General features: G+C 35.1%; 2 protein-coding genes across 6 annotated transcripts in view; one reads left to right on the top strand and one right to left on the bottom strand.

Moving 5' to 3' along the window:
- Positions 1-19,442, bottom strand: part of LOC123559480 (diacylglycerol kinase beta-like) — a 150,362-nt gene extending 130,920 nt beyond the window's left edge. For 4 of the 5 annotated variants that reach the window (XM_053552632.1, XM_053552635.1, XM_053552634.1 and 1 more), the window contains exon 1: positions 17,427-17,560. The gene's annotated coding sequence lies outside the window, so the exon portion shown is untranslated. Of the gene's footprint in view, positions 1-17,426; positions 17,561-19,424 lie in introns of those variants that run through there. The other variant, XM_053552631.1, reaches the window with a different exon arrangement.
- LOC128546386 (uncharacterized protein K02A2.6-like) lies at positions 10,196-12,319 on the top strand. Its single transcript, XM_053516856.1, has one exon. It carries the CDS (start codon positions 10,196-10,198, stop codon positions 12,317-12,319), a length of 2,124 nt encoding a protein of 707 aa, XP_053372831.1.
- Positions 19,443-24,809: the final 5,367 nt, after the last annotated feature.

Raw genomic sequence — 24,809 nt, 5'->3', positions numbered from 1 at the left:
ATCCAAACTTTTATACCCTGCTGGAATCACAGAGAAAAACCAAGTATGCATGTGCAAATTGCTGTCTCTTATGGTCATTCTATTTAGTTTCGTGATCCTAGGTCCAAGTGTTCTGAAGTTATTGTCCGAAAACCGTTACACTGTTACACTGTGACCTTGACCTCTGACCTACTGACCTCAAAGTCGAACTTGACCTGTATTTTATCATGTTACACCTATGTACTAAAGTTTATGATCCTAGGCCGAAGCATTCTCATGTTATCATCTGGAAACTGTTTAGCTATCTCGGGTCATTGTGACCTTGACCTTTGACCTAAAAGTCAAATCTGACCTGTATTTCATGATATTACACCTAGCTGTGTACCAAAAGTTATGATCCTAGGCCAAAGCGTTCTCAAGTTATCATCCGGAAACCTTTTTATTGTTCAGTGTCATTGCAGTGCTCCAGCTAGGATTAAAAAAGGCAGGTGCTGGCACTGAAAAGGGCACTTCTGGGGTGGTGGTTGGTCCGGGACTGTGCTCCCCCAGGGAAAAAATATAACTGATCCATGCATTCAGCGCATTTTAATATACTTTAGGCATGGAATTTGGCACAATTTAGGCATGTTTTTTGGCACACTTTAGGCATGGTATAAGGCATACTTTGTCTTTTAATAGGCTATGTCTGTCATCTCTAATTAATACACCTATTTATTAACTAAAAATTCTGCTGTTTGTATTTTACTTGGCATTGATTATCAACTTGTAACATTTCTTTGTAATTGCATACTGAATAACAATATCTAGGTGTTTAGGCCTATTTTACTTGTTACAATTTCAGTACACATCTTCTCCATGTACTTGATAATTATAAATTTATACATGCAACATATATACAGAAAATAAAGTTTAAACTTCCACTTAAATAAATGAAATCAGGCAAAGTTTTTAACTTACAACAGTCTAAAAGCAAGTTTAGCACTTGTAATAGAACATATTCCGGGTATCCAAAATTTTATATCCGGGTATGGTTACACTTTTTTCTAAAAGTCGTCTATTGTCCAGTTTAAACAATATTTTTGAAAAATTATTATGATGCAATGACAGTTTAACAGCATTTTACAGTATCTTACATTAAAGTGTACCCTGTCATTACATCTTAGTAAACTAATTTCAAAGAAATCTTCATGAAAAATCGGCAGTTTCATAAAGCAGACGACAACCTACTTTCGATTTCAAAAACTTGTAAAACGATAAAATCAAAATATTTTCCTATTTAAATTTGATTGTGATCGATTTTTATTAATTAGATTTAAATGTCTGTTGTCTGGACATAAGTTTCAGTTGTGTATAAAGGGATATTTACGACTATATTACCGAAAACGAAAGTACACTTTGACAGGTGGCGCGAAAATGATAATGATTTCAGACTGGTTTGCAAACTGTTTTAACACTAAGGTTCAGTGATTTTAATGCTAGTGGACTCTGTGGAGCAGTCTAAAATATGGTCTGCCTCGGGCACGATTACTGCAGGTAATTGTTTAATTGTTTGCTAATTATGTCAATGCCCCCCGGCGTGTATCACTCGATAAAAAGGGGGCAATAAAGCAGTGTATTATAATCACTGAGGCAAAAAAGGGAAGTTTGGCTAAAATAAGAAATAAATGGTTGTAAAACGGGCAGGGTGCCTGGCGGGGCAACAGGGCGGAACGAATTTCGGAACGGGCGATGCGCCCTGCTGTAAATAGCTAGCTGGAGCACTGCATTGTGACCTTGACCTTTGACCTACTGACCTCAAAGTTGAATCTGACCTGTATTTTCTGATGTTACACCTGTGTACAAAAAATAATTTAAATCTGTCAAGCCTTTCATGAGTTATTTGCCGGAAACTATGAAAACCAACAGACCAACGGACAAGCTCACTCCTATATAATTATTGCCTTTTGGTGAGGTCGATATGTGGATTTAACGACCTGATAAATCCACATATTGACCAAACTTAAAAGGCAACAATTGTTATTAAATCCAGCCTGGCCACTTCTGGGCTTGTGATTTATATGAAGCGAGTAAGAGAGGAAGGAATTGGAGACAACAATATGTGCTCAAGGGGCACAATTAAGAGTTAAAAATATGTGGCGAGTTTGAGAGGTACGGGTAGAGACAATAGTATGTGATCATTTTCAAGTGGAGGGAAATTAGGAGACAACTATATGTGGTCAATTTAAGGAGGGATAAGAGTTCATTTTGAGAGGTAATATGTTACAAAGAAAACAGAACAATACAAGGGGCAGTGATCTTAAGACAAGATATTGTCTGCAAAGCAGAGACAAACGGCTACTTGTGTTCATGTTTCGAGAAGGATATTTTCTGTGGCGATGTATTTCTCTGTGATGATATATCTAGTTAGATCCTAGTGAGTGGAGAAGATGCTCCAGGAAAATCAATACAACAAGGAAAAGCATTGCTTGATTAAACACTGTAAAATGTCACCAAGTTTCACATTCAACCAAAATATATGCCAATCTTGAAACCAGCTATTGTCTCTTGGGAGACTGCTGTCAGGCAGTGTAATGTGGAGACCGTTCACATTTTGAAACATTTAAATGGACGTGCTTTGTACCATATGTTATGATTTTGAATTACACGAATGTGTCATTTAATGCATTCGTCATTTTGAAATACACAAATATGCCATATGCTAAATGTTCTGAAGATTTGTTTGTTTGTTTTGGGTTTAACGCCGTTTTTCAACAGTATTTCAGTCATGTAACGGCAGGCAGTTAACCTAACCAGTGTTCCTGGATTCTGTACCAGTACAAACCTGTTCTCCGCAAGTAGCTGCCAACTTCCCCACATGAATCAGAGGTGGAGGACTAATGATTTCAGACACAATGTCTTTTATCAAATAGTCACGGAGAACATACGCCCCGCCCGAGGATCAAACTCACGACCCCGCGATCCGTAGACCAACGCTCTTACCTACCGAGCTAAGCGGGCGGGCAAATGTTCTGAAGAGGAGGGCCAGGACAGCCCTAGATTGGATCACCTGGCTCTCACAGCTGAAACAGGTAACAATTTTGGTACAGAGTCATCAATGAAACATTTATACTGCTACATTTGCTAAATTTCTTTGAAAAATGGCCAGAAGATATTTGAAGTTTTCCACAGACCAATACAGGGAAAACTAGCCCCCCCCCCCCCCCCACCCCACCACCACCACACCCCTACCCTGGCAGTCATGCAGTCATGTTTTCTAAACAAATTAAGATAATTGCTTCATTAATTTTAGTAGGATGTCACTCCAAGAAATTTCTGTGAAATTATTTCCAAATGCAATCAGACTACAGTTTCTGATGAGATTTTGTTTGAAGAATGTTTTTTTGCTCTGGTAGCCATGTTTTTCATCATAATTATTTGAACACTGGTAAATGGTTGCAAATATTTGTGTAAAATACCTCAGAGTCATGCTGACAGTTTCTAACAAGATGTCCCACAATATACATATCTATATAAAGTGACCTTGCACCCCCACCCCCTGATTCCCCCACCTCCAAAATGCTATGTTGTTGTTTTTCTCATGAATTGGAGTAACTGAAACAATCTTGCTAGAAGGTGTACCAACTTGACATTTTTCTATGAAATTATTTTGATATAATATTATGACAACAAGATCTTTTAAAGGTATTCCTAATTGTTTAATTTGTTATTGCCAACTGGCAATCAGAGTTATGCATGGAATTGATTTCTATGAACAACACTGGTACACGGCCTTCCATGGTAGGTTTCAACAATTTCTTTTTAATGGTTTAGGAGGATAATATTGAATTGAAAATGTTTGCTGATGGATGGCAGTTGGCGACTGATCACAATAATTATTTATTGTGGTGTGAAAACATACAACTGATTTAGGCTATCATATAGCCCCAAAAAGATAAGCAAATATGCATCGGATTTTGCTTTCAGGTAAGATTTGCAGACTGGATGGCTTCCTCACATGAAGAATTCAACGCCCCGAGTGAGGCTCGAACCCACATCGATGAGGGGCAAGTGATTTGAAGTCAGTGACCTTAACCACTCGGCCCCAGATACTTCTTCAAATATTAAACAACAAATTGAAAGTAGGAAGAAAATCTGAATTAAAATGTAAGTGATTTGATACTAATTAAATTTCTATACTTTTGTAAAGGTATGAATATGGTCTCTTTTTATGTTACAGAGATATTCTTACTTTTAGTGACAAAATTGATGGTGTATAAAGGATCGCGTACAACAGACCAAGTAATTTACTGCACACAGGATAGCTAAAATGTATACAATTTGGACGTTTCACTCAAACTGGATGAAAACTGTTGGAGGAGTTTAGTGCAAAATTTTAGTGTGATGAACAGCCAGAAGGATCGAAGGACAGTTAAATCACTATATGCCTCCCTGGTCAAGCCATATTACTATCAGACTATGGGTCTTCAACACTAGCAACATAAAAATAAGATACTACATCCCAAATTTGACAATTTTTTAAGATTATGTGTTTTGTTTTAAAAATACATAGATAAAAGTTAATGTTATTTTAACAGTATATACGTGTTATATTAAATTTCTTTTATACATGATTATTCTATGAATTGGAATATATCCATTTAGTATACTGGTAAGCACGGGTGCTTTTCATATAAATATATATGCTATACCTTTTTATTGGAATAACCAGCAAAGAACCATATTTATAACAGAAAAATATATATATTTTGCAGCACTACAACGTAAAATGTTTTTTTGTCTTTTCTCTAATACAAAATACATACATAGTAAAGAGGATATTTATCACAATACTGATGAATGTGCCAGTATAAAAAGAGAGCACCAGACCCGTGTTGAGGTACAGAAACTTGTCCTTAAGGTGATGGACGCCAAATGACAACTGGTAAATTACGTATTCTACATATGTTTTTTCGGTACTTTCCATTTTTCCAGTGTCATTACGGGTCACTACCTTATAAGATTAAGGATCAAAATACATTTACCAAGTCCATTTAAGGTAGTGAACCATCAATGTCAATAGTAATTTCCATGCATTACATTTGTATGTATTTTTGTGTGATGTTTCTGGATTCTTTGGACAATAATTTAGCTCATTCAAACACTTGGCTTTCATTTTGTATCGGAGAGTACTGAAACTGCATACAGATAATACGTAAGTGAATGGAAATTTCCAAATGTCATAATGGGTCCGCTACCTTAACCCTTAGCCTGCTAAATTTCTAAAATGGAATGGTCCATCATTCAACTTGGGCAATACCATTTATTATTTGAAGGGGTGTTTGTTGAAAATTTACTGACTGAATAGCGAACAGTGCAGACCATGATCAGCCTGCATGGATGTGCAGGCTGATCTTGGTCTGCACTGGTCGCAAAGGCAGAAATATTTGCCGCCAGCAGGCTAAAAATTAACAGCAAAATCAAAAAGCATAAAACTCAACACAAGTGAGATAGAAGGATACTGATTCCTTATCCTATGTATGCAGTTTCATTGAAATCCGTTAAAAACTATAATTGCTCTGTACACATAATGAACCACTTATTCACTAAGTCTTGTAGTTCATAAAGAACATCCAAGACAATATTCAAATACTTTTCATATACTTTTCAATGACAATTCAAGTTGGATTTTTTTTTACATTCTCAAGGACAATTTTCCTCAAAACATAGTATTTTAGTATGTTACAGTTACACTCCTGATGAAAATGGCTTAAATGCATATTCGGTTTGCTCTTTAATCCTGAGTTTTAGTATGAATCTCTAAAAAATTAGGGTTTTTTTTTTTTCTAAAAATAAAATAGGAGAAAACATACTTTCTGGTCTAATCTTCAATGCAATATGATCGCCACTGCAGCAAATGACTCAAAACTTGTTCAATAATACATTTTTATAACATTTATAGTTTCTGGTAATGATAAATACACAACACTCAGCATCTAAATTATGACTGCTTTTAGTAATCAAGGGAAAACATGACATTTCACTAGCAGGACCAGAGAGATTCTGCGATATTTTGGATAATGTTAATGATGCCTTTTTACAGACGTATTATGCCACATATAAAAGACTTCTAATGTATCTGACATTAAACTTTTTGAAAGCTTTGTGGCATCAGCATGAGTCAACGAAAGTTCATTTCAGGCTTCTTTCAACCACTGGGATGACTTGCAACTGAACAACTGCATTATGAACATTTGCGGAAGTTTACTAACGGATCTTTATATTCATTAACCCTTACCCTGCTAAATTTCTATAATGAACTTGTCCATCTTTCAATCTGCACAGTTCCATTAACTGTTAAAAGGGGTGACTACCAAAAAGATACTGACTGAATGGCGAACAGTGCAGATCATGATCAGGCTGCACAGATGTGCAAGCTGATCATGATCTACACTGGTCGCAAAGGCAGAATCAATCATGTCCAGCATGCTAAAGGTTAATGGATTTTTCTGTTATCTAAAAATCAGTACTCGAGTCCTTCCAAAATATTATTGTGACCAGTTCTATATTTTAGATATATTTTTATTATGAAAATCATTAAAATAACATTAAGTCATTATTTTATCAGAGTGCCCTTACCTTTCTACAGTTTATTACTTATCTAGAAATAATTATAGCTAAACATATGTGCATTTGATTTGGTCTACTACTTCAAAAGATATTCCAGACAGAATTTGATATGGTAATAATTTAATTAGTAAGTGTAAATTAGTATCAGAAAGTAATAAGCCGCTGGAGCAGACAAGTACTGGTCAGGTTTTAATGTATGCATGTGTGATATGATTGGTTGAAGTATCAAGTGGGCGTGAATGAATAGGTTGCAGAGTTTGGAGGGAAAGTTGAAAGAAGTCAGTTTTGAGTTTGAGCTAGATTTAGGTTATTGTTTTAGGCACTGAAAGTCAAAATTAGTCAAAATTGATACCTTAATATTTTAGGCAAGAAATACTTTGGAAACTTTGAGAATAATAAATTATTATGTACTATGAACTGATAAATTGGAATTATTGAAAAGTGATATAATATAATATTATTTAGAATGGAATAAAAGAATATTATAACTCTACCACTTGTTTAATAGTAGCTAATTTCCCCCAGAAAAATGGACCCCGGTTATATTATTCTAGTCACTTTTACAAGCAGCAACCCTTGGGCATTTAGTATATCTGCTTCCTGTACAATGTACAATGCACTAAATGTTAATGTAGCCAGGGATTTTCAGGCTGAGTGTGAAACTATTGTATCATGTTCTTTTTTTATAAACAGTTACAACAGTTTAATGCTTAGCTTCCCCCCCCCCGATTTTATAAACAATTTTAAATGGTTAGGCAAAATGGATAGGTTCCAGATTTATGAGCACTTTAGGTCAACGCTTGAATATGTGGCTATTGTTCCCTATAATGAGACCCTTATAAACAAAGTGATATTACTCATCTTGAAAAAAAAATCAACAACAAGCAGCTAGGTTTATTAACAAGAGCTGTCGGAGGACAGCAACGCTCGACTATTTAACAACCTTGTCGCTTGAATGAATAAGAAAGTCGAAAAAGGGGCATAATTTAGTAAAAAAGTAAAATAGGGTTATGGAACCTGCATAGTGCTTATCAGCCCATGACAGTGAACAAGTGTGTGAAGTTTCAATCCATTCCCATTAGTGAGTACTGAGATACCAGCTTACATACAAAACCTTAACCAAAAAATTCTAAGTCGAAAAAGGGGCATAATTTTGTAAAAAAGCAAAATAGAGTTATGGAACCTGTGCAATGTAAGTCAGTTTATCACAGTAAATAAGTGTGTGAAGTTTCAATCCATTCCCACAAGTGGTTACTGAGATACCAGCTTACATAAAAAACCTTAACCAAAAATTTTTAAGTCAAAAAAGGGGCATAATTTTGTAAAAAAGCAAAACAGAGTTATGGAACCTGTGCAATGTAAGTCAGTTTACCACAGTGAATAAGTGTGTGAAGTTTCAATCCACTCCCACAAGTGGTTGCTGAGATACCAGCTTACATACAAAAACTTAACCAAATTGGGACGCGGACGCGGACGCCGACGCATGGGCGAGTCCACTCCAATAGCTCTACTATTCTATGAATAGTCGAGCTAAAAATGATTATAAATCTCGACACGATGGTTGTGTAACTGAAATGCTTAATGAACTTGGTTTACCACCTCTTTAGGATAGAAGGAAAGAAAAATGACTTATAATGCTCAATGTTGGCAAAAAGCCGGTCAATGTGAGTATTGACCGGGCCGGCAGTCAATACTGGTTAAAACCGGTCAATACTGGTCGATTCAATACTTCAGTCACTCTTGGGTGGTCAATACTGGTTTATTCAACACTTTTACATAATGCACATTCACAGATTAGAACAAGCTGTAACAGTAATGTAAAAATTATAAATAATATAAAATTTTGTTTGTTAAAAAGTATAGTGGATTAGTGGTTTAATACTGGTCGATTCAGTTTTGGTCCTTGGCAATGTGTCCTGGTCAGGCTTAGTTCTGGACAATATACTTAGACTGGTCAGTGGTCAATACTAGTTTATTAAATGCTTTTATCACCTTAAAGTATAGCTTTTATTTTGAATTTATTAAAAAAATTATTACTATAAATTACACTCATTGAAATGGACAGTACTGGTCAATTCAAATTTTGGTCCTACACCGTATCCCTGATCAACACATATATTCAGTCAATACTGGTCATTTGAATACTTTGATTGCATAACTAATTTTTTTTAGATAAAGTTACCATGTTCAAGCACCTCATTCATACAGTGGGATTATTGATCATGACAGCTTATTAGTGACTAGATAGACAGGCCTGCAACATATAATCTGTTGTATATTGTAAGACATAGTGTCAATTAGGCAATGTTACACTTGCTATCAAAGCACAATTAAACCACTTCAATGAAAGGGTCCAGTTGTAGGCAGCAGTTTTTCATTGAATTAAATACCAGTAAAAATAATCAGATCTATCGCTTGTGAATCAAACACTTAACTACTACAGTTTATGAAATACTTTCTACAAATGAAGGTCAGTTAAATTAGCAGTCTAATGACCAGTATCAACCAGTGCTGACAAATTGACCACTTCTGACTAATTTAGGAGTATTAATTTGGTTGCTTGAACTAAATATTATGCTTGCAAATACCTTCATCAAGCCCCAAATGCTCTTAACAGTCATTATTTAAATTGTTCATAAAGTCTGCAAAATAAGTTAACAGTCAGTATTGACTAATTGACTAGTATTGACCGGTATTGACCACTTCAGGGAGTATTGACCGGGGCTGTTTTAACCGGTTAAAACCGCTGGTTAAAACCGGGGGCGGTTTTAACCTCCCAACATTGATAATGCTATTCAAGATTGCTAGGGGTATGGTACCAGCAATCAATGCTGACGAGTTCCTTAAAAAAATTCCAGCTGTTAAAGGCAAATCAAAGTGAAAACATTTGATGATTTTAAAACCAGCAATATTGTGACCAAATTCCAAACAAATAACTCTCTGTGCAATAAAGTTGAACTTGCCAAAACTGAAGTATACAGAAATAGTTTCTTTTTAAAAACAATACCCAACTGGAATGCCCTTAATGACAATCAAATACATGCAGAGACACTAAACGGCTTTAAATGTGCTGTACAGAAAAGGGACTAAATTCTCTATGTGCAAACCCATAGTTAATGTGCCAGAATTGGACTACTACTAAGTATATTATACAGATACAGAACTACGTATGAATATTTTAAGTCCTATGAATAACAAAAATAACCGGCACCATCATCTTCTTGTGAATTACGAAAATGATCAGCAAAGACATGCAGTTAAAGAAAATATCAACATAACCCTCTGTAGTGACCTATCTTTTAGTGTACCTTAACCTTTTATATGATCCGCATAATAAACATGTACCGGTGTCATAGTAAGAAAATAACATCCGAAATAAATACATCAACAACATTGCATATTCAGTTATTCTTGAAATATCGTCCTCAATCCTCATCATGAACATAACATTTGGCGACGAGGTAGACAAATAAGCATTCTCCACTGAATTATCGTCAATTCTAACCATGAGTCTGCCGTTATTTCCGTCGTTTGACTACGATGCAGACAAATCAAATGCCGGGCCCGCTGGGAAAAATGGGTCGGTCGTCTGGAGAACCTCCTAGTTGGCATGGCAATCACCAACGATGGAAGGAAACGTGCTTTACTCCTTCACTATGCTGGGGAGAGGGTCTACGACATCTACGATGCCGAAAAAGGTACATCAGAGGGAACGTTCGAAGCAACAAAAACGGTGCTTACGAACTACTTTGCACCAAAGAAAAATGTACAGATGGAAATCTATAAATTTCGTTCATATAAACAAACGAACAGTCAGACATTAGATGAGTACGTAACAGAACTCAGAACTTTGGCAAAGAACTGTGAGTTTACAGATTGTGATGCTGAAATTTTACAGCAGTTAATACAGCACTGTAAATCTAATAGACTAAGAAGAAGGGCACTGCGTGAACCAGATAAAACTCTAGCAGAAATACTCGCTCTTGGTCGTTCACTTGAATTGTCCGAGGAACAAGCCCAGGTGATGGAGAAGGAGAGGGAATCTGTCAATGCTATTAATCGAGGACGAAGCAAGCCCAGTCGAGGAAAAGGTAAACAAAGACCCCAGAAAAGCTTCAGTGAAAGTAATCATTCATGGCACACTAACAGATCAAGTCAGAAGTGTCGCAACTGTGGAGGTGAATATCCTCATAGAAACAGCTGTCCAGCAAAAGGAAAACTATGTAACTATTGCAAGAAACCAAATCATTTCATGAAAGTGTGCATGAAAAAGCGTCGTAATCAAAATGTAAATGAAATTCAAGAAGGGGCAGTTGGGGGACAGTCAGATTCTGATGAAGAAGAATATTGCTATGGAATAATTGGCCAAGTTGGAAATAAAAGTCCCAGAACTAGTGTCACAATAAATAAGAAGAAAATAACCATGATGGTAGATACAGGTGCCTCTGTAAATATTTTGGATGAAAATACACATAAGTTAGTGGGTCAAGTCAAATTATCAAAGAAAAATCTACCAAATCTCATGCCGTACGGTGGTACTAAACCCTTGCCAGTGAAAGGTAAATGCGAACTGTTAATTGAAAAGAGTGACAAATTTGTTTTAGACACGTTTTACATTGTAAAAGGGAATCATGGTGCCTTATTAGGTTTCGACACAGCAAAGAAACTTGGTGTGATACATGTTGTAAACACAGTCAAAGACAGAGAAAACAAATATCCTGGTCTATTTACAGGAATAGGCAAACTCAAGAATCGCACGGTAAAACTACACATTGATAAATCTGTGAAACCTGTCGCACAACGACAAAGGAGAACACCATTTCATCTGCGTGCTAAAGTAGAGCAAGAGTTAGATAAATTGTTGAAAGAAGACATTATCGAAAAAGTTGAAGGAGAACCAACACCTTGGATTTCTCCAATTGTAACACCACCAAAGAAAAACACAGATGAGATAAGACTATGCATTGATATGCGTGAAGCGAACAAAGCCATAGAACGTGAGCGCCATCTCCTTCCAACAATCGATGAGCTGATCAACGATTTGAATGGTTCGACAGTCTACAGTAAACTTGATTTACGTGCCGGATACCATCAGCTTGTCCTTGACCCTGAATCTAGATACATAACCGCTTTCAACACTCATGTCGGAGTTTTTAGATACAAACGTCTAAATTTTGGCATATGCTCTGCGTCTGAAATTTTCCAAGATACAATCCGCAACATCATACAAGGCATACATGGAGCGAAGAATATATCTGACGACATCATAGTATACGGCAAGACTCAAACTGAACATGACCAAGCGCTCGAAAAGGTATTTCAGCGAATACATGAAAACGGCCTAACACTGAACGAGAAGAAATGTGAATACAACAGAAAATCAATCACATTTTTCGGTGTTGTTTTTAGCGGCGAAGGTATATCTGCCGATCCCAAGAAAGTAAAAGCGATACAGGAAATGACACCGCCGCAAAATGTCACTGAACTGAAAAGCTTCCTTGGTATGACCAGTTACTGTTCGCGATTCATACGCGATTATGCCAGTATTACAGAACCGCTTAGAAAACTAACGAAGAAAGATGTAGAGTGGCAATGGGACAAAAGTGAGCAAAGTGCCTTTGAAATGCTCCAGAATGAACTATCTAGTGAAACCGTTATGTGTTACTACAATCCAAGTGAAGAAACTCAAATAATGACGGATGCAAGTCCTGTTGGATTGTTTTGTTTTTTTTAATAATCCCATATAAGCAACTTGCCACAAATTGCAATATATATTAAAAAAAAAAAATGATAATAATAATACTTCAGTGTTCTAATTTCAGTGATGGGGCATAATAATCCCCAAAATATAAGAAAATATAAGTGTGAGAAACCGGAAGAGAAATTCAAACATATTTGAAGGAATGTTAATTACAGCATTAAAACTTGTAAATCTAAGACGAAGAAATATTTGACAGAACTGTTGCTGTATTATATTAAAAATGAAGATGAAACATTGTGCTAATGTTAACTTTTGATAAACATTTATTGTACTTCCATCTCAGTTATATAGTAAAACATTAGGAATTAATAGAAAGTTATGTTGAACGAATGTTATCCGCACAGTGCCAATTGCAAATAGTTATCAGTATTATTTTCAAAGAAGGTTGTTTAAAACTCTAGTCATTCTAAAATCTAGTCTTTGTGTTTATTTTGTGTTTATATAGTGTTTCATAAGTTTCATTATATTGTTGAGTCATTTTAAGATTGATCTGTTATTTTTATTGTTGAAACATTCAAGGTACTCTGTTAAAAGTTTGTTTTAAATCCTTTGATAAAATCTATCCAATTTAGGGAGAGATGTAGTGACCTATCTTTTAGTGTACCTTAACCTTTTATATGATCCGCATAATAAACATGTACCGGTGTCATAGTAAGAAAATAACATCCGAAATAAATACATCAACAACATTGCATATTCAGTTATTCTTGAAATATCGTCCTCAATCCTCATCATGAACATAACACCCTCATATTGCTAACATTGTTAAATGTGTAACATGCTGACATTTTTGTATGTATTTTGATCTGTACATGTTCATATAGGAGAGATCGCCATGACGTCACGCATAAATACCTGTTTATCTGGTGGTGGGTAAAACAAATGTTTTTACACCGTTTGTGTATGGGATCTGAATTTTTAATTTTTAATAACTTTTTCGCTCATTTATGGATTTTAAAAATTAAAAAAGTTTTGGAATTCATAATTTTAACATGTCCAAAACATTGTGGAATGATACTTATTTCACTTGGGTATTGATTACATTTTACTCGGACTTTATCATAGACTCCCTGTGTAAAATCTCAAACTTTTATCTAAAATAAAGGTATTAAATCAATAAAATATTTCATTGAAACTTCAAAGTTTTGTTGTTTGTAGCATAATCTGGGGCATGTACAGTGAAAATCTTGATTTGATTTCTAAAATAGTGTGATATTTATTTATAAAGTCACTATATGTTCATTGTAAATATACTTCTTTATACCCAAGTGGAAACTGGCAGGTGCTCTAAAATGCAGCTCTCTGATTGGTCAGTTAGAACCCCTAATATTCTGTGATGTCATGATAAAGTTATGAATGCTTAGGATTTTCATATTTTCCCATTTAAATATCTTTTTAAAATGAATATCCGTTTTCAATGACATAAGATTTTAATAGCGGCGTAGCGATTCTCCAAACATTTTGAAAAAACACTGTAAGTTAAGCGTTCATAATTAATCCATTTAATTTCGAATTTATAATCAAAAGTAATCAATAAATTGCTTGTTTTATACACTTTCCATTGATTAAAAAATTATTGATATTATTTGTGTTTTAAGAAAGTTTAAGCCGTTAGAAAAACATCACTGTTTACAAAAAACATGGACACTCGGCGTCGGCCCACCCGGTATTTGTCTTATCAGTTCTAAAAATAGAAAATACAATGGATTTGTTTACAAACACGATCACTCCCGGTCCTGCAATAAACCACTAAGGACCACTAAGGACCGCTAAGGACCACTAAGGAGGCACAAAGGACCACTAAGGACCTCTAAGTGAGCACTAAGGAACACTAAGGGGTGACTTAGGGTACAATAAGGACCCTTAAGAAAAATCTAAGAAATAAATGTTAAAATAAAAAAGATATGAGTAAATTATTTCAGGCAGTTTTCCTAGCAAAGACCGCTAAGGAGGCACTATGGTCCACTAAGGACTATTAAAGATGCACTATGGACAAATTAGGGGCAATTACGATAATAATTATTGAAAGCAGTGCCAACAGATTGTATTACGTTAATTTTCAAGTTTAAATTTTGATTATAAGATAGCATGGTTAAATTTTTAAAAAAGATATGAGTTAATTATTTCAGGCAGTTTTCTTTATACCATCAAGTGAAAAGAAATATCTAAATATATTGATTCTAAAATATATGTCTTCGAATATAGAAGCATATATGATAAATTTGTACAGAAATAAATATCAATAATTAATTTGTCATAAATAATTCCCTTTCTAAGAAATGAATATATTTTGCAGATTTCTTGATTGCATCCATTCAAGCTGTCTGTTTGATAAAATCTTTCAGTTATATTAAATTGTTGCTCTGTTGTATTGTAAAAATTGTTACAAACAACTATTCAGTGGAGAATGATATTTAATTAGTCCTTTGTAGGTACACTTATGGTTTTTGCACCTTTTTTTTCCTTCTCAAAGTAAGTAATTGCAATTGCAATTATTAGACTAATAAATTATTTCATCTAGGTGATTAAGTGTTAATCACACCTTGGATGTTTAAATTGTCTGTACAAGATATTTGCAGTTATACAGGTAGGTGACTTTACTCATTTGGCAAGACTTTGTATTTTGTATATAATATTAAAATTTCCACCTAAATTTATCATCTTTTATGATATACATGTTCGAGCGTTACTACTGTTTAAAATCTGTCATCATGCCTGCAAGACCACGTAAAAAAAACCTGTGTACAGACTCAGAGATGTATGTTATGCTGCTTAAAGATGCAATAATAATATAACAGAAAATAAAAAATATATATATATATAATATAACATAACAGAATATTCTAGTATGACCGTTCAATAAAATATTATCTGATTTTACTAGAATAATGTTATGCTGCTTAATGACGCAAAAAAATAATATAACAGAATATTCTAATATGTCCATTGTATGAATAATTACTAATTTGATATTATTTGATTTTACTGAAAATGTTATGTTTATTAACGATGCAAAAAATATATATAACAGAATATTCTAGTATGTCCGTTGTTTAAAGAATTACAAATTAAATGTTAAAGTCTAAGTAAATCTAACAATCTGCTTGATAAGCAGTAAAGGATTATTGAATCTGTCACATATTTCCTTGACATGAAATTGAAATTTAGTTTATTTAATTTAAACCCATTATAGTTAACATATGATATTTTAAAATAATCTCGAAATAATATTGACAATTTGAAAAGCTTCTCCCTTATTTGTATAAAATATTAATTATGAATTATTTGAACACAAAAGTTTTTCCCCACATGTCAACTTTGATTAGGTTAGATGCATGTTTAAACTTTGCTACTGCATAATCAAGTAGCAGTATAGCACTGCCCTTTAATATCTTGTTTATCACACATCAATCAGGCTGATTAAGAGAGCACACTTTTTGATTATACAGATTTGTATGATAATGATAATCTTGTTTATTATACATTAATCAGGCTAAATAAGTGGGCATATTATATAATGGTTTTACTTTTCTGTAAATATATATCTGATTTCTTGAAATGAAATAAAATACAGTATATGAATTTGTTAAGGTACAAATTAAAATAAGGTTAATCAAAATTTTCAATGACTTTAGTGATTAGTATGTTTGTAGAACTTTTGATAAGCAATGCAATTGTGTGTTTAATATTCTATAAATATATATCTGATTTCTTGAAATGACATATAATATAGTATATGAATTTGTTAAACTAAGGTACAAAATTAAAATAAGGTTTTAAAATCAAAATTTTCAATGACTTTTAGTGATTAGTATGTTTGTACATAGAACTTTTGATAAGTAATGCAATTGTGTGTTTTATTGTTCTGTAAAAATATATATAATATATGATTTATTGATATGACATAATATTATGATATAGTATGGATTTCTTAAAAAATCAATAAATAAGGTTAATTAAAATTTCCGTTGACTTAATTGATTAGTATGTATGTATATAGAACTTTTGATAAGACATATAGTATATGAATTTGTTAAGGTACATTATATCAATATATTATAATTATTATATCGATAAATAAGGTTAAATAAGATTTCATGATTTTAGATTGAAGACAATAAAGTTACTAATTTTTGATTGTGTTGTTATGTGATACAGACAAAATGCATATTTATTCATGAGACATTTATAACTTAAGCACTCTGTTAGCTGGCCATGCTATCTTATAATTAAAATTTAAACTTGAAAATTAACGTAATACAATCTGTTGGCACTGCTTTCAATAATTATTATCGTAATTGCCCCTAATTTGTCCATAGTGCATCTTTAATAGTCTTTAGTGGCCCATAGTGCCTCCTTAGCGGTCTTTGCTAGGAAAACTGCCTGAAATAACTTACTCATATCTTTTTTATTTTAACATTTATTTCTTAGATTTTTCTTAAGGGTCCTTATTGTACCCTAAGTCACCCCTTAGTGGTCCTTAGTGCTCACTTAGAGGTCCTTAGTGGTCCTTTGTACCTCCTTAGTGGTCCTTAGCGGTCCTTAGTGGTATATTGCAGGACCCATCACTCCTATTATATTGCAAATGATCATCATGCATGTGCAATTTTTACACAAAGGTCTGACAAATGTCATATTATAATTTAATAAGTAGAAAAAAGCAATTGGCAATGAGACTATAGCAGTCTGATCTTTGCACTTATAAGAAGAAATATTCCAATCTGTCTAACAGACAGAACATGCATGTATCAAATAGATGTGATACATGTTGAATAAGGACCTTCCCTAAATAATCTCCAATCTTACATTCTACAATTTCTACAGATTTGTAATCAACATGTTTATGTCTGAACATCAAAATGATGCTATCTACAGCTATATACCACAAGATATTGCGTGTTGCATACCTAATGCAAGTTTATATCGTTATTTCCTAGTGTATCAAGTTTGACAGCTGGTCAATGTTTAGACCGTTCCGCTCTATCGGTCACAAGAAAAACCGCAAAATCAATCAAGTTTTCGCCACTTGTTGCAACTGTGCTGTTCATTAAAAATACATTTTAATCGATCTAGTACTCACCGCTATTGCAGCAACTTCGTCAGAACAGAAACTAAGTACAGAATTGCCCGCAGCTGGTCAAATTCAGCTTTTTGCAGAGAAAATCTAAACCTCTCTCAGAATCAGAACTTTTCTACTTCCGACTTCCAGTAATGCACTGCGCATGCGTACGCATCCGCCCACGCACGATTTCGTGTTGTACACAGGCGTAGCACAGGGAGAGGTTTAGAAAACTGTCACCCCTCTATCAGTCAGTGTGAGTGTCAATATATACATTTAGGATTATACTTTAGTCAAGTTTAGTCGTAGATGTTGGCCTATGTAGGTCTGACAAGTCCCACATCTCGCTCCAAAATGCCTATTCTCTCCGAGCTTACCAAAGGCGGATCCAGTTAGAAGGGGTGAACCCCCAGTTGGCTAAGAATCAAATTAGATTCTTTTTTTTTTTTTTTTGGCAAAGGAATAATAATTTCTCAAATGTTTTACCAAAAAAAAAAATGCACCAGATGCCACCATTTCATACCCTATATTTCAAAATTTTCCAGGGAGAGACCCATGCATGACCCCCTGAAATGAGGGGGTGCCACCCGGTGGATACCTCGCATGTACCTTAAAATCTAGTCCAAAAAGGCACCAGAGGCCACCATTTCATACCCATATTTTAAACAATTTCCAGAGGGAGACCCCTAACACGTGGGGAGGGCCTTTCCCATACTTACCCCCACACCCCAATTGATACCTTCGTTCTAAACTGGTGCCCCCTCCCCCCCCCCCCCCCCCCCCCCCCCACACACACACTTTCTTCCACTACCCACTCCCACCTCCCACATTCAAACATTTCTGGATCCGGGCTGTTAAGCGGAATATATCGACGAAAATCCCCGCCTGCAATGGATAGAACAACTTTTTATGCCCCCGAAGTTGGGCATATTAAATCGCACGGTCGGTCCGTGCGTATATGTTCGTCCGTGCATCCGTGCGTCCGTGTAAATTCTTGTCCGGGCTGCAACTCTGCCATCCATAAAGGGATTTTGAAATAACTTTGCATAAATGTTCACCCAAATGAGACGACGTGTCATTCGCAAGACCCATATCCTTAGCTCCAAGGTCAAGGTCACACTTAGATGTCAAAGGTTAAAAGGGTGTGATTCGTGTCCGGCCCATAACTCTGCCATCCATGAAGGGATTTTGAAATTAACTTGGTATAAATGTTTACCATAATGAGACGATGTGTCATGCGCAAAACCCAGACCCCTAGCTCCAAGGTCAAGGTCACACTTAGAAGTCAAAGGTTAACAGGGTCTGTTTCGTGTCCGGTTCATAACTCTGCCATTCATCAAGGGATTTTGTAAATTGTGGTGCCAAGAGCTTTTCACATGATTCCGACATTTGTAAATTTTGACATCTGTATGCATTCCAGCTAAATTTCGATGCATAGATACACTATGTGAACATTATCGCGCTTGCAAATGGTCTAAATGTGTATGATACTCACACAGATGTTTCTATAGTGTGTTTATGCATCAAATTACAGCTCGAATACAGACAGATATCAAAATGTACAATTGTGCGAATCAGGAGAAAAGCTCTTGACCACAATTTTTAAGATATTTTAATGAAATTACAGTCTACCTGTAGTAAAAGTGTTCTTACACAGCACTACATTCTCCGATTTTTGAAATAAGTTTTATCAATAAAAATATAAAACAAAATGTTTGAAAGTGGTGATAGCTGCACCAAGGAAATGTCAATAGCTCTTTTCCTTATCACCACTTTTTGGTGGTGGCGCTAGGGTTTAGTAGCCGTGTGCTTGAAACTAGGCCTACATCACCAAGCACTGGTTACACAAGCGGGCATCGAACCCGGGTAGCTGACGTTGTATTCCAGCCTGCTAACCACTACTACCTTTTAGTAGTTCTTAGACAAAATTAAAAGTAATATCATTTGGGTCAAACTGTTTTTGAATTTCGTAATTTTAAAAATGGTCACGATTGTTGTGTCAAATTATTATACACCTACCTGTATTTGAGGTATCACCGGTCTTTTTCCGACAGCACATAATCCCGAACACCCTAAAATTCTGCCCCCTCTATGTCCCTTAGGATTGTATAAGTAAAATGTGTTATTGTTGTTGTCGCCCGTGCGACACTATGAATGCCACTTGCCAAATGTTACAGAAATGAGCCATGCCATGAGAAAACCAACATAGTGCATTTGCGACCAGCATGGATCCAGACCAGCCTGCACAGTCTGGTCAGGATCCATGTTGTTCGCTAACAGTTTCTCTAACTGCAATAGGCTTTGAAAGCGAACAGCATGTATCTTGACCAGACTGCGCGAATGCGAATGCGCAGTCTGGTCTGGATCCATGCTGGTCGCAAACGCACTATGTTGGTTTTCTCATTGTGCGGCCCATTTTTAATACTGAACGAACTTTTTTTTTGAGAGTATGCGTACATTTAGATCAACCTGTTATCATTACACAGGGATGTAATTTTATTTATTTTATTACCACGCCCAACTTTAAAAGCCACAAAAATTTATGTAAAAGTTGTGTTTTTAGAAAACTGATAATTACAATTGGTGTAGCTTGAAAATGGTTAATTATAAAAACTGTCAAATGGTCTTATTCGATATAGGGCACAACAACCACGTAATTTAGTTTTTCTTTTCAGTTTCTCTTGTCATAACATTTATAACTAGTTTGTAAATTTTAGACACAGTGTATTTTTGTGACTTTACAAAATGGGTTGAAGTCGTAAAATGAGTAAATTTGATTAATTTTCTGATTTTGCTGATCTTTTTAATTGTATAAAGGACGTGTTGTTCAAAGCATCTGTCGAATTTCAAGAAAATATTTTCAGTACTTTTTTAAGATACTGGTAAATATAAAATGGTGGGTCAGTTGTTTTGTTCAGAACATGTTCAGTGTATTCTGTCTGTGGAGTTGACGAATGTAACTGTCTGAGTCTAAAATATTACCTGGTGTGGGGGAGGGGGATGATGGGGGGAGCGAGGTGAAATTTGTTAGTTACTAATTAACTGCTACTTAGATCTCATTTTAAAGACAACCACAACATTGATAAACTACTGATGATAAATGGAACTCAAAGTTTGGCCACACACACACGCGCGCACAAACAAACAAAAAAAAAAAAACACTATGTATTTGACGTCATTAGTGTTACGTGTTACAGTGCTCACCATTTTACGTTATGCAGCACACGTTCTGAATTAGAACTGAATACCGTTATAAATACTCTTTTTTATATAATGTCAAGTAATGAAGTTATACAACTTTCTGCATCTTTGTAATCAGTTATTTTAATCCTATTAATGACACTGTGTTTTTCTCATCCGCTACACGTATGCAAAAACTGACACTGACCAATTTCAATTACAGTCCGATATCTATCAACAAATGTCAGTCTGGCGAGACGTTTCCAAAATTTGCTATATGTCAAAGGCTATGTTAAATAGACAGTAAAATGTAAATATCCAACAAGACAATGACCACTAAAACAATAGCCCGTTCCAGACAAAGAACATCCGTACTTTTATAGCTTTTGTGTCTAAACTTTTATTAATCAGTTTATACCAAAAAGAACTTGAAATTACCTCGATAATTTCTACATATGAAGCATCTAACTTCTCCATAGGTAAAGTGTCGGGAATTATACTTCTTTCCGGTAAGGTATATTTGAAGGGACAACCGATATAAAACTGAAAATACTGTCAAAATCTGTAGCTAGACTAAGTATAAACCAAAAACAGACTTAATAACGTGTCAGTAAATGACCAGCAAGATAGCTAGGAAAATACTGTTAGATTATTATTATTTATTGTTATCATCATCATCATTATCATTATTATTATTATTATTATACAGTTAAACGTAAATGCCAAGTTTTTACATGTAACATCGTCATGGCGAGGAAAATTCCAATATTCCTTATCTAGAAACCAAAAGAATGTTTTCGCGCTAGCAGATAAGGGTCCTTTAAGTCCCGATCCAATACATCATACTATAACTGATAGCTCTGTACCTCACTTACTGTCCCGTATTTGTACAGATTCAAGTAGTCATAGGACCCTGTAACTAGCTTGATTAAAACGATACCTGAGGCATTTTTAGGCTGTTCCGCACCTGAACGTGTTCATACCTGAAGGAAAACATGTTGGGATATATGGAACTTATAGAATATAAAATCTGAGTGTTTTGAGTTTGTTCGTTGTACGAGGGCGATTCAATAAATTCTGGCATTGATCTTTGTGTGCCTAAATTAGCATCCCCACAAAATATTGCTACCAATATCACCCTAATACTGCAATGTAGTCAACCAATGGCACTTCCAGCGGCATAGCGTTTACCTGCGAGCATTTTCTTTAGCTAGGGAAATAGAAAATAGTCACAGTCGGGAGCTCAACCTACTTTTTTTGTCCTACGATATACTGTTCACTTTGTCCTTTTATGGGCGGATGCATTAATTTATCATTAATAAGCTGTATGTCTTTCAATCCTTTATTTTGGCGTTTATTCCAAATCTGAACGAACAAGCCATTCTATCTCCAAATGTTGAAATAAACGAATTCAAATGTACACGAAATAGCTCTCTTGGACAAAACTACGAACTTTCATGCTCGCGTATATAATTGAATGATTTCGTAGTAATTTAGCCATGGAAAATAATTTTGGTTACAAACTGTGGTATTGTATCTTGACCATGGAAAATAATTATGGTCACGGACTGTGGTATTGTATCTTGACCATTGAAACAATAGGTATGTCATATTATCTTGCCTCCTACAAGTTTCTTGCATTTCTATTGGTCAATAGATGTCAAGTGGAGACAGGATATATTCCATATCCTGCTAGTACATTTCAGATATGAATTTTGATTAAAACAAATGACTGCCGCTTTGTTAATTTACAAAATATTATATTATAGCAAGTAAGTAAAGGGTAGTCGGCAAGATAAAATCGTATATCCCGTATCCTGTCACCAACAAGCAGTGTAACTAATATGTAACTAATATTGGCCACACATACAATAGCTAGGACAGTTGGTTGGGTATTATTTTCAAATATTTTCTTTAAGAGCCGTATGGCGGTGGTAAAATGTCTCTCCGTACTTCGACACAGTGTTGCATTGTTTTGTTATAATTTGGGATCTTTGGCAATATTCTGTTATATTACACATGTATACTAGAGATAGAATTTCGCTCAAGTCGGTGCTAGGGCTGGTTCAGGTATATTGTTTTTTTTTTATTTCTGTCTTTGTTTTGAAAGGATCTTTTCATCTTGGCTATCGAAACAATAAGGTCAGAAGTTGTAGTCATTCATCTTGGCCGCTTCAATAATAAAAAAAAACTTATGAGAGTGTCGTTTGGAAGCAAAGCAAACAAGTACAATGCAATTGCAGACTGTTTGATAAGTCTATGTTTTAAAGCCAGAACTTGTTTCGTTAGTATCATTGAAGAATGACAGGAGTTTCTTTTTCGGAAACCATGCTGTGCGTATGTAGGGATATTGTTTATGTCAATGTGTTTCATGATTGTTCGGCTAAAATTTTATGTTAATGACCTATGATTAAAATTTTTCGCCTTTCCTCTGACAAAGAGATTACATCAGCATTTTTTCAATGATTTGTTTGTTGCCACAGTCTTGTGATGTCTGAAAGAATGTGGTTAATACTGGAGATAGTTTAAAGACCGTTTTTTAGAGGATATATGGTCCTGTAGCTTTTGCGGCCTCGGGCTGTGTAAGTTACCTTGATTTGTTGCATCGAGGATGAGGGCTTGAACAATTCTCTTTATTGTTGGTTGGCTCATCCTTAATAGTTTGTTTATTTGTAGATACTATGCCGTCTGATGACCTTACACTGTCATACCTCTTGTTGTTCAATAAAGCTACAAAATCTTTTCGGGTTGAATGTAAATTCCTGCTTGACAAAACATTTCACGCATTTCTTGAATGCGAGTTTACAAGATATCTGGGTAGCTATCTTGATGGCATCAGCCAATATCAAACTTTATTAACTCGAATTCGGAAAATTCGAACGCCACCCTTCGCTCGTACTTATTGTCTAAGCAAAATCCGTATATAATGTACAATTTTTCGATGGCTCGAACTACCGGTAACTCGAACAAAGTTTGCGGGTCACATCGAGTTCGAGTAAGTGTTTTGATTTTCTTGCATTTCTTTTCTATCGCCTGGAAATAGCTATATATATGTTAATATGGGGTTGGTTACGTCTAGTGGAGCTTATCCTTAATGGAACACGGTTGTCTAGAATGACCAATAAGATTAGCCATATACATGTATATTTCCACGTTGGCTGTGTGAAGAGAATGAGCTGATTAAAATCTGTTTCTAGAAAAGAGTGTCTTTGTTTATCATTAATATTTTCTGCTATCCGCTACACTGCATCTTCTGAACAGATTCTAGAGATAATCGTGCGACAACTGTTAGCATTTCTCCATTAAAAGTCTGCTATGTCATTTCAAAATTGTACGCAAATTTGTCTCTCACCTTTAAATTCGGCAATCTTGAAGAAATAATGGATTAAAAATACAAATTTGTCTGCCTTCTAAAATGTGCACTTTTAAGAATGAATAGTATATACTAATTTATTTTAAGTCGATTATGAAGCAAGTTATATAACACATGTCTATCTCTATCGACACCTCAGTCCTCATGGAATCCATCGCCACGAGGGTACAAGAAAACTTCAAATGAACAATTCTAAGACTACGGTTGTTGTCATCACTTATCTCACTCTGAGAATATCGAACACTTTCTAGATTCTGATCATGGCAATTTTGAAATTGTATCTGTGAAACATAGAACGTTTCATTAACATGAGCTCTCCGTAAGACAGCGCGCTCCACTGTTCGGTGATTTGACAGTAAAATGAAGTTATGTCTCAAAAAGAGACATCTACTTTAAAAGGAAGATACTTCAAAATATAAAAAGACCCTACTACTCAGAGGGGTTATAGTTATGTCTGGAAAACGAAGTTTGTCAAAACAATTAATTATGGAAGGGGCATAATTTGGTCAAAACTACAAATCAGAGTTATGGGGATTGTTACCACAGATGCAGGTAATGATAAAGATACAATTTAAGTTTCAAGTCATTATCTTATATTGTGTTACTATTACACAACTGTGCCCCACTGTGTTCCTTTGTTTGCAGGTCCTTGTGGTCTAATTGTTTTACTTTGTTTTCTTTTTGTTTAAATATAATTGAGCCGCACCATGAGAAAACCAACATAGTGCATTTGCGACCAGCATGGATCCAGACCAGCCTGCGCATCCGCGCAGTCTGGTCAGGATCCATGCCGTTCGCTAACGGTTTCTCTAATTGCAATATGCTTTGAAAGCGAACAGCATGGATCCTGA

This window comes from Mercenaria mercenaria, chromosome 10, assembly GCF_021730395.1.
Source record: "Mercenaria mercenaria strain notata chromosome 10, MADL_Memer_1, whole genome shotgun sequence".
In the NCBI taxonomy this organism is placed as follows: Eukaryota; Metazoa; Mollusca; class Bivalvia; order Venerida; family Veneridae; genus Mercenaria; species Mercenaria mercenaria.
The sequence above is the reverse complement of the archived record's forward strand: the minus strand, read 5'-3'. Positions and strand labels throughout refer to the sequence as shown.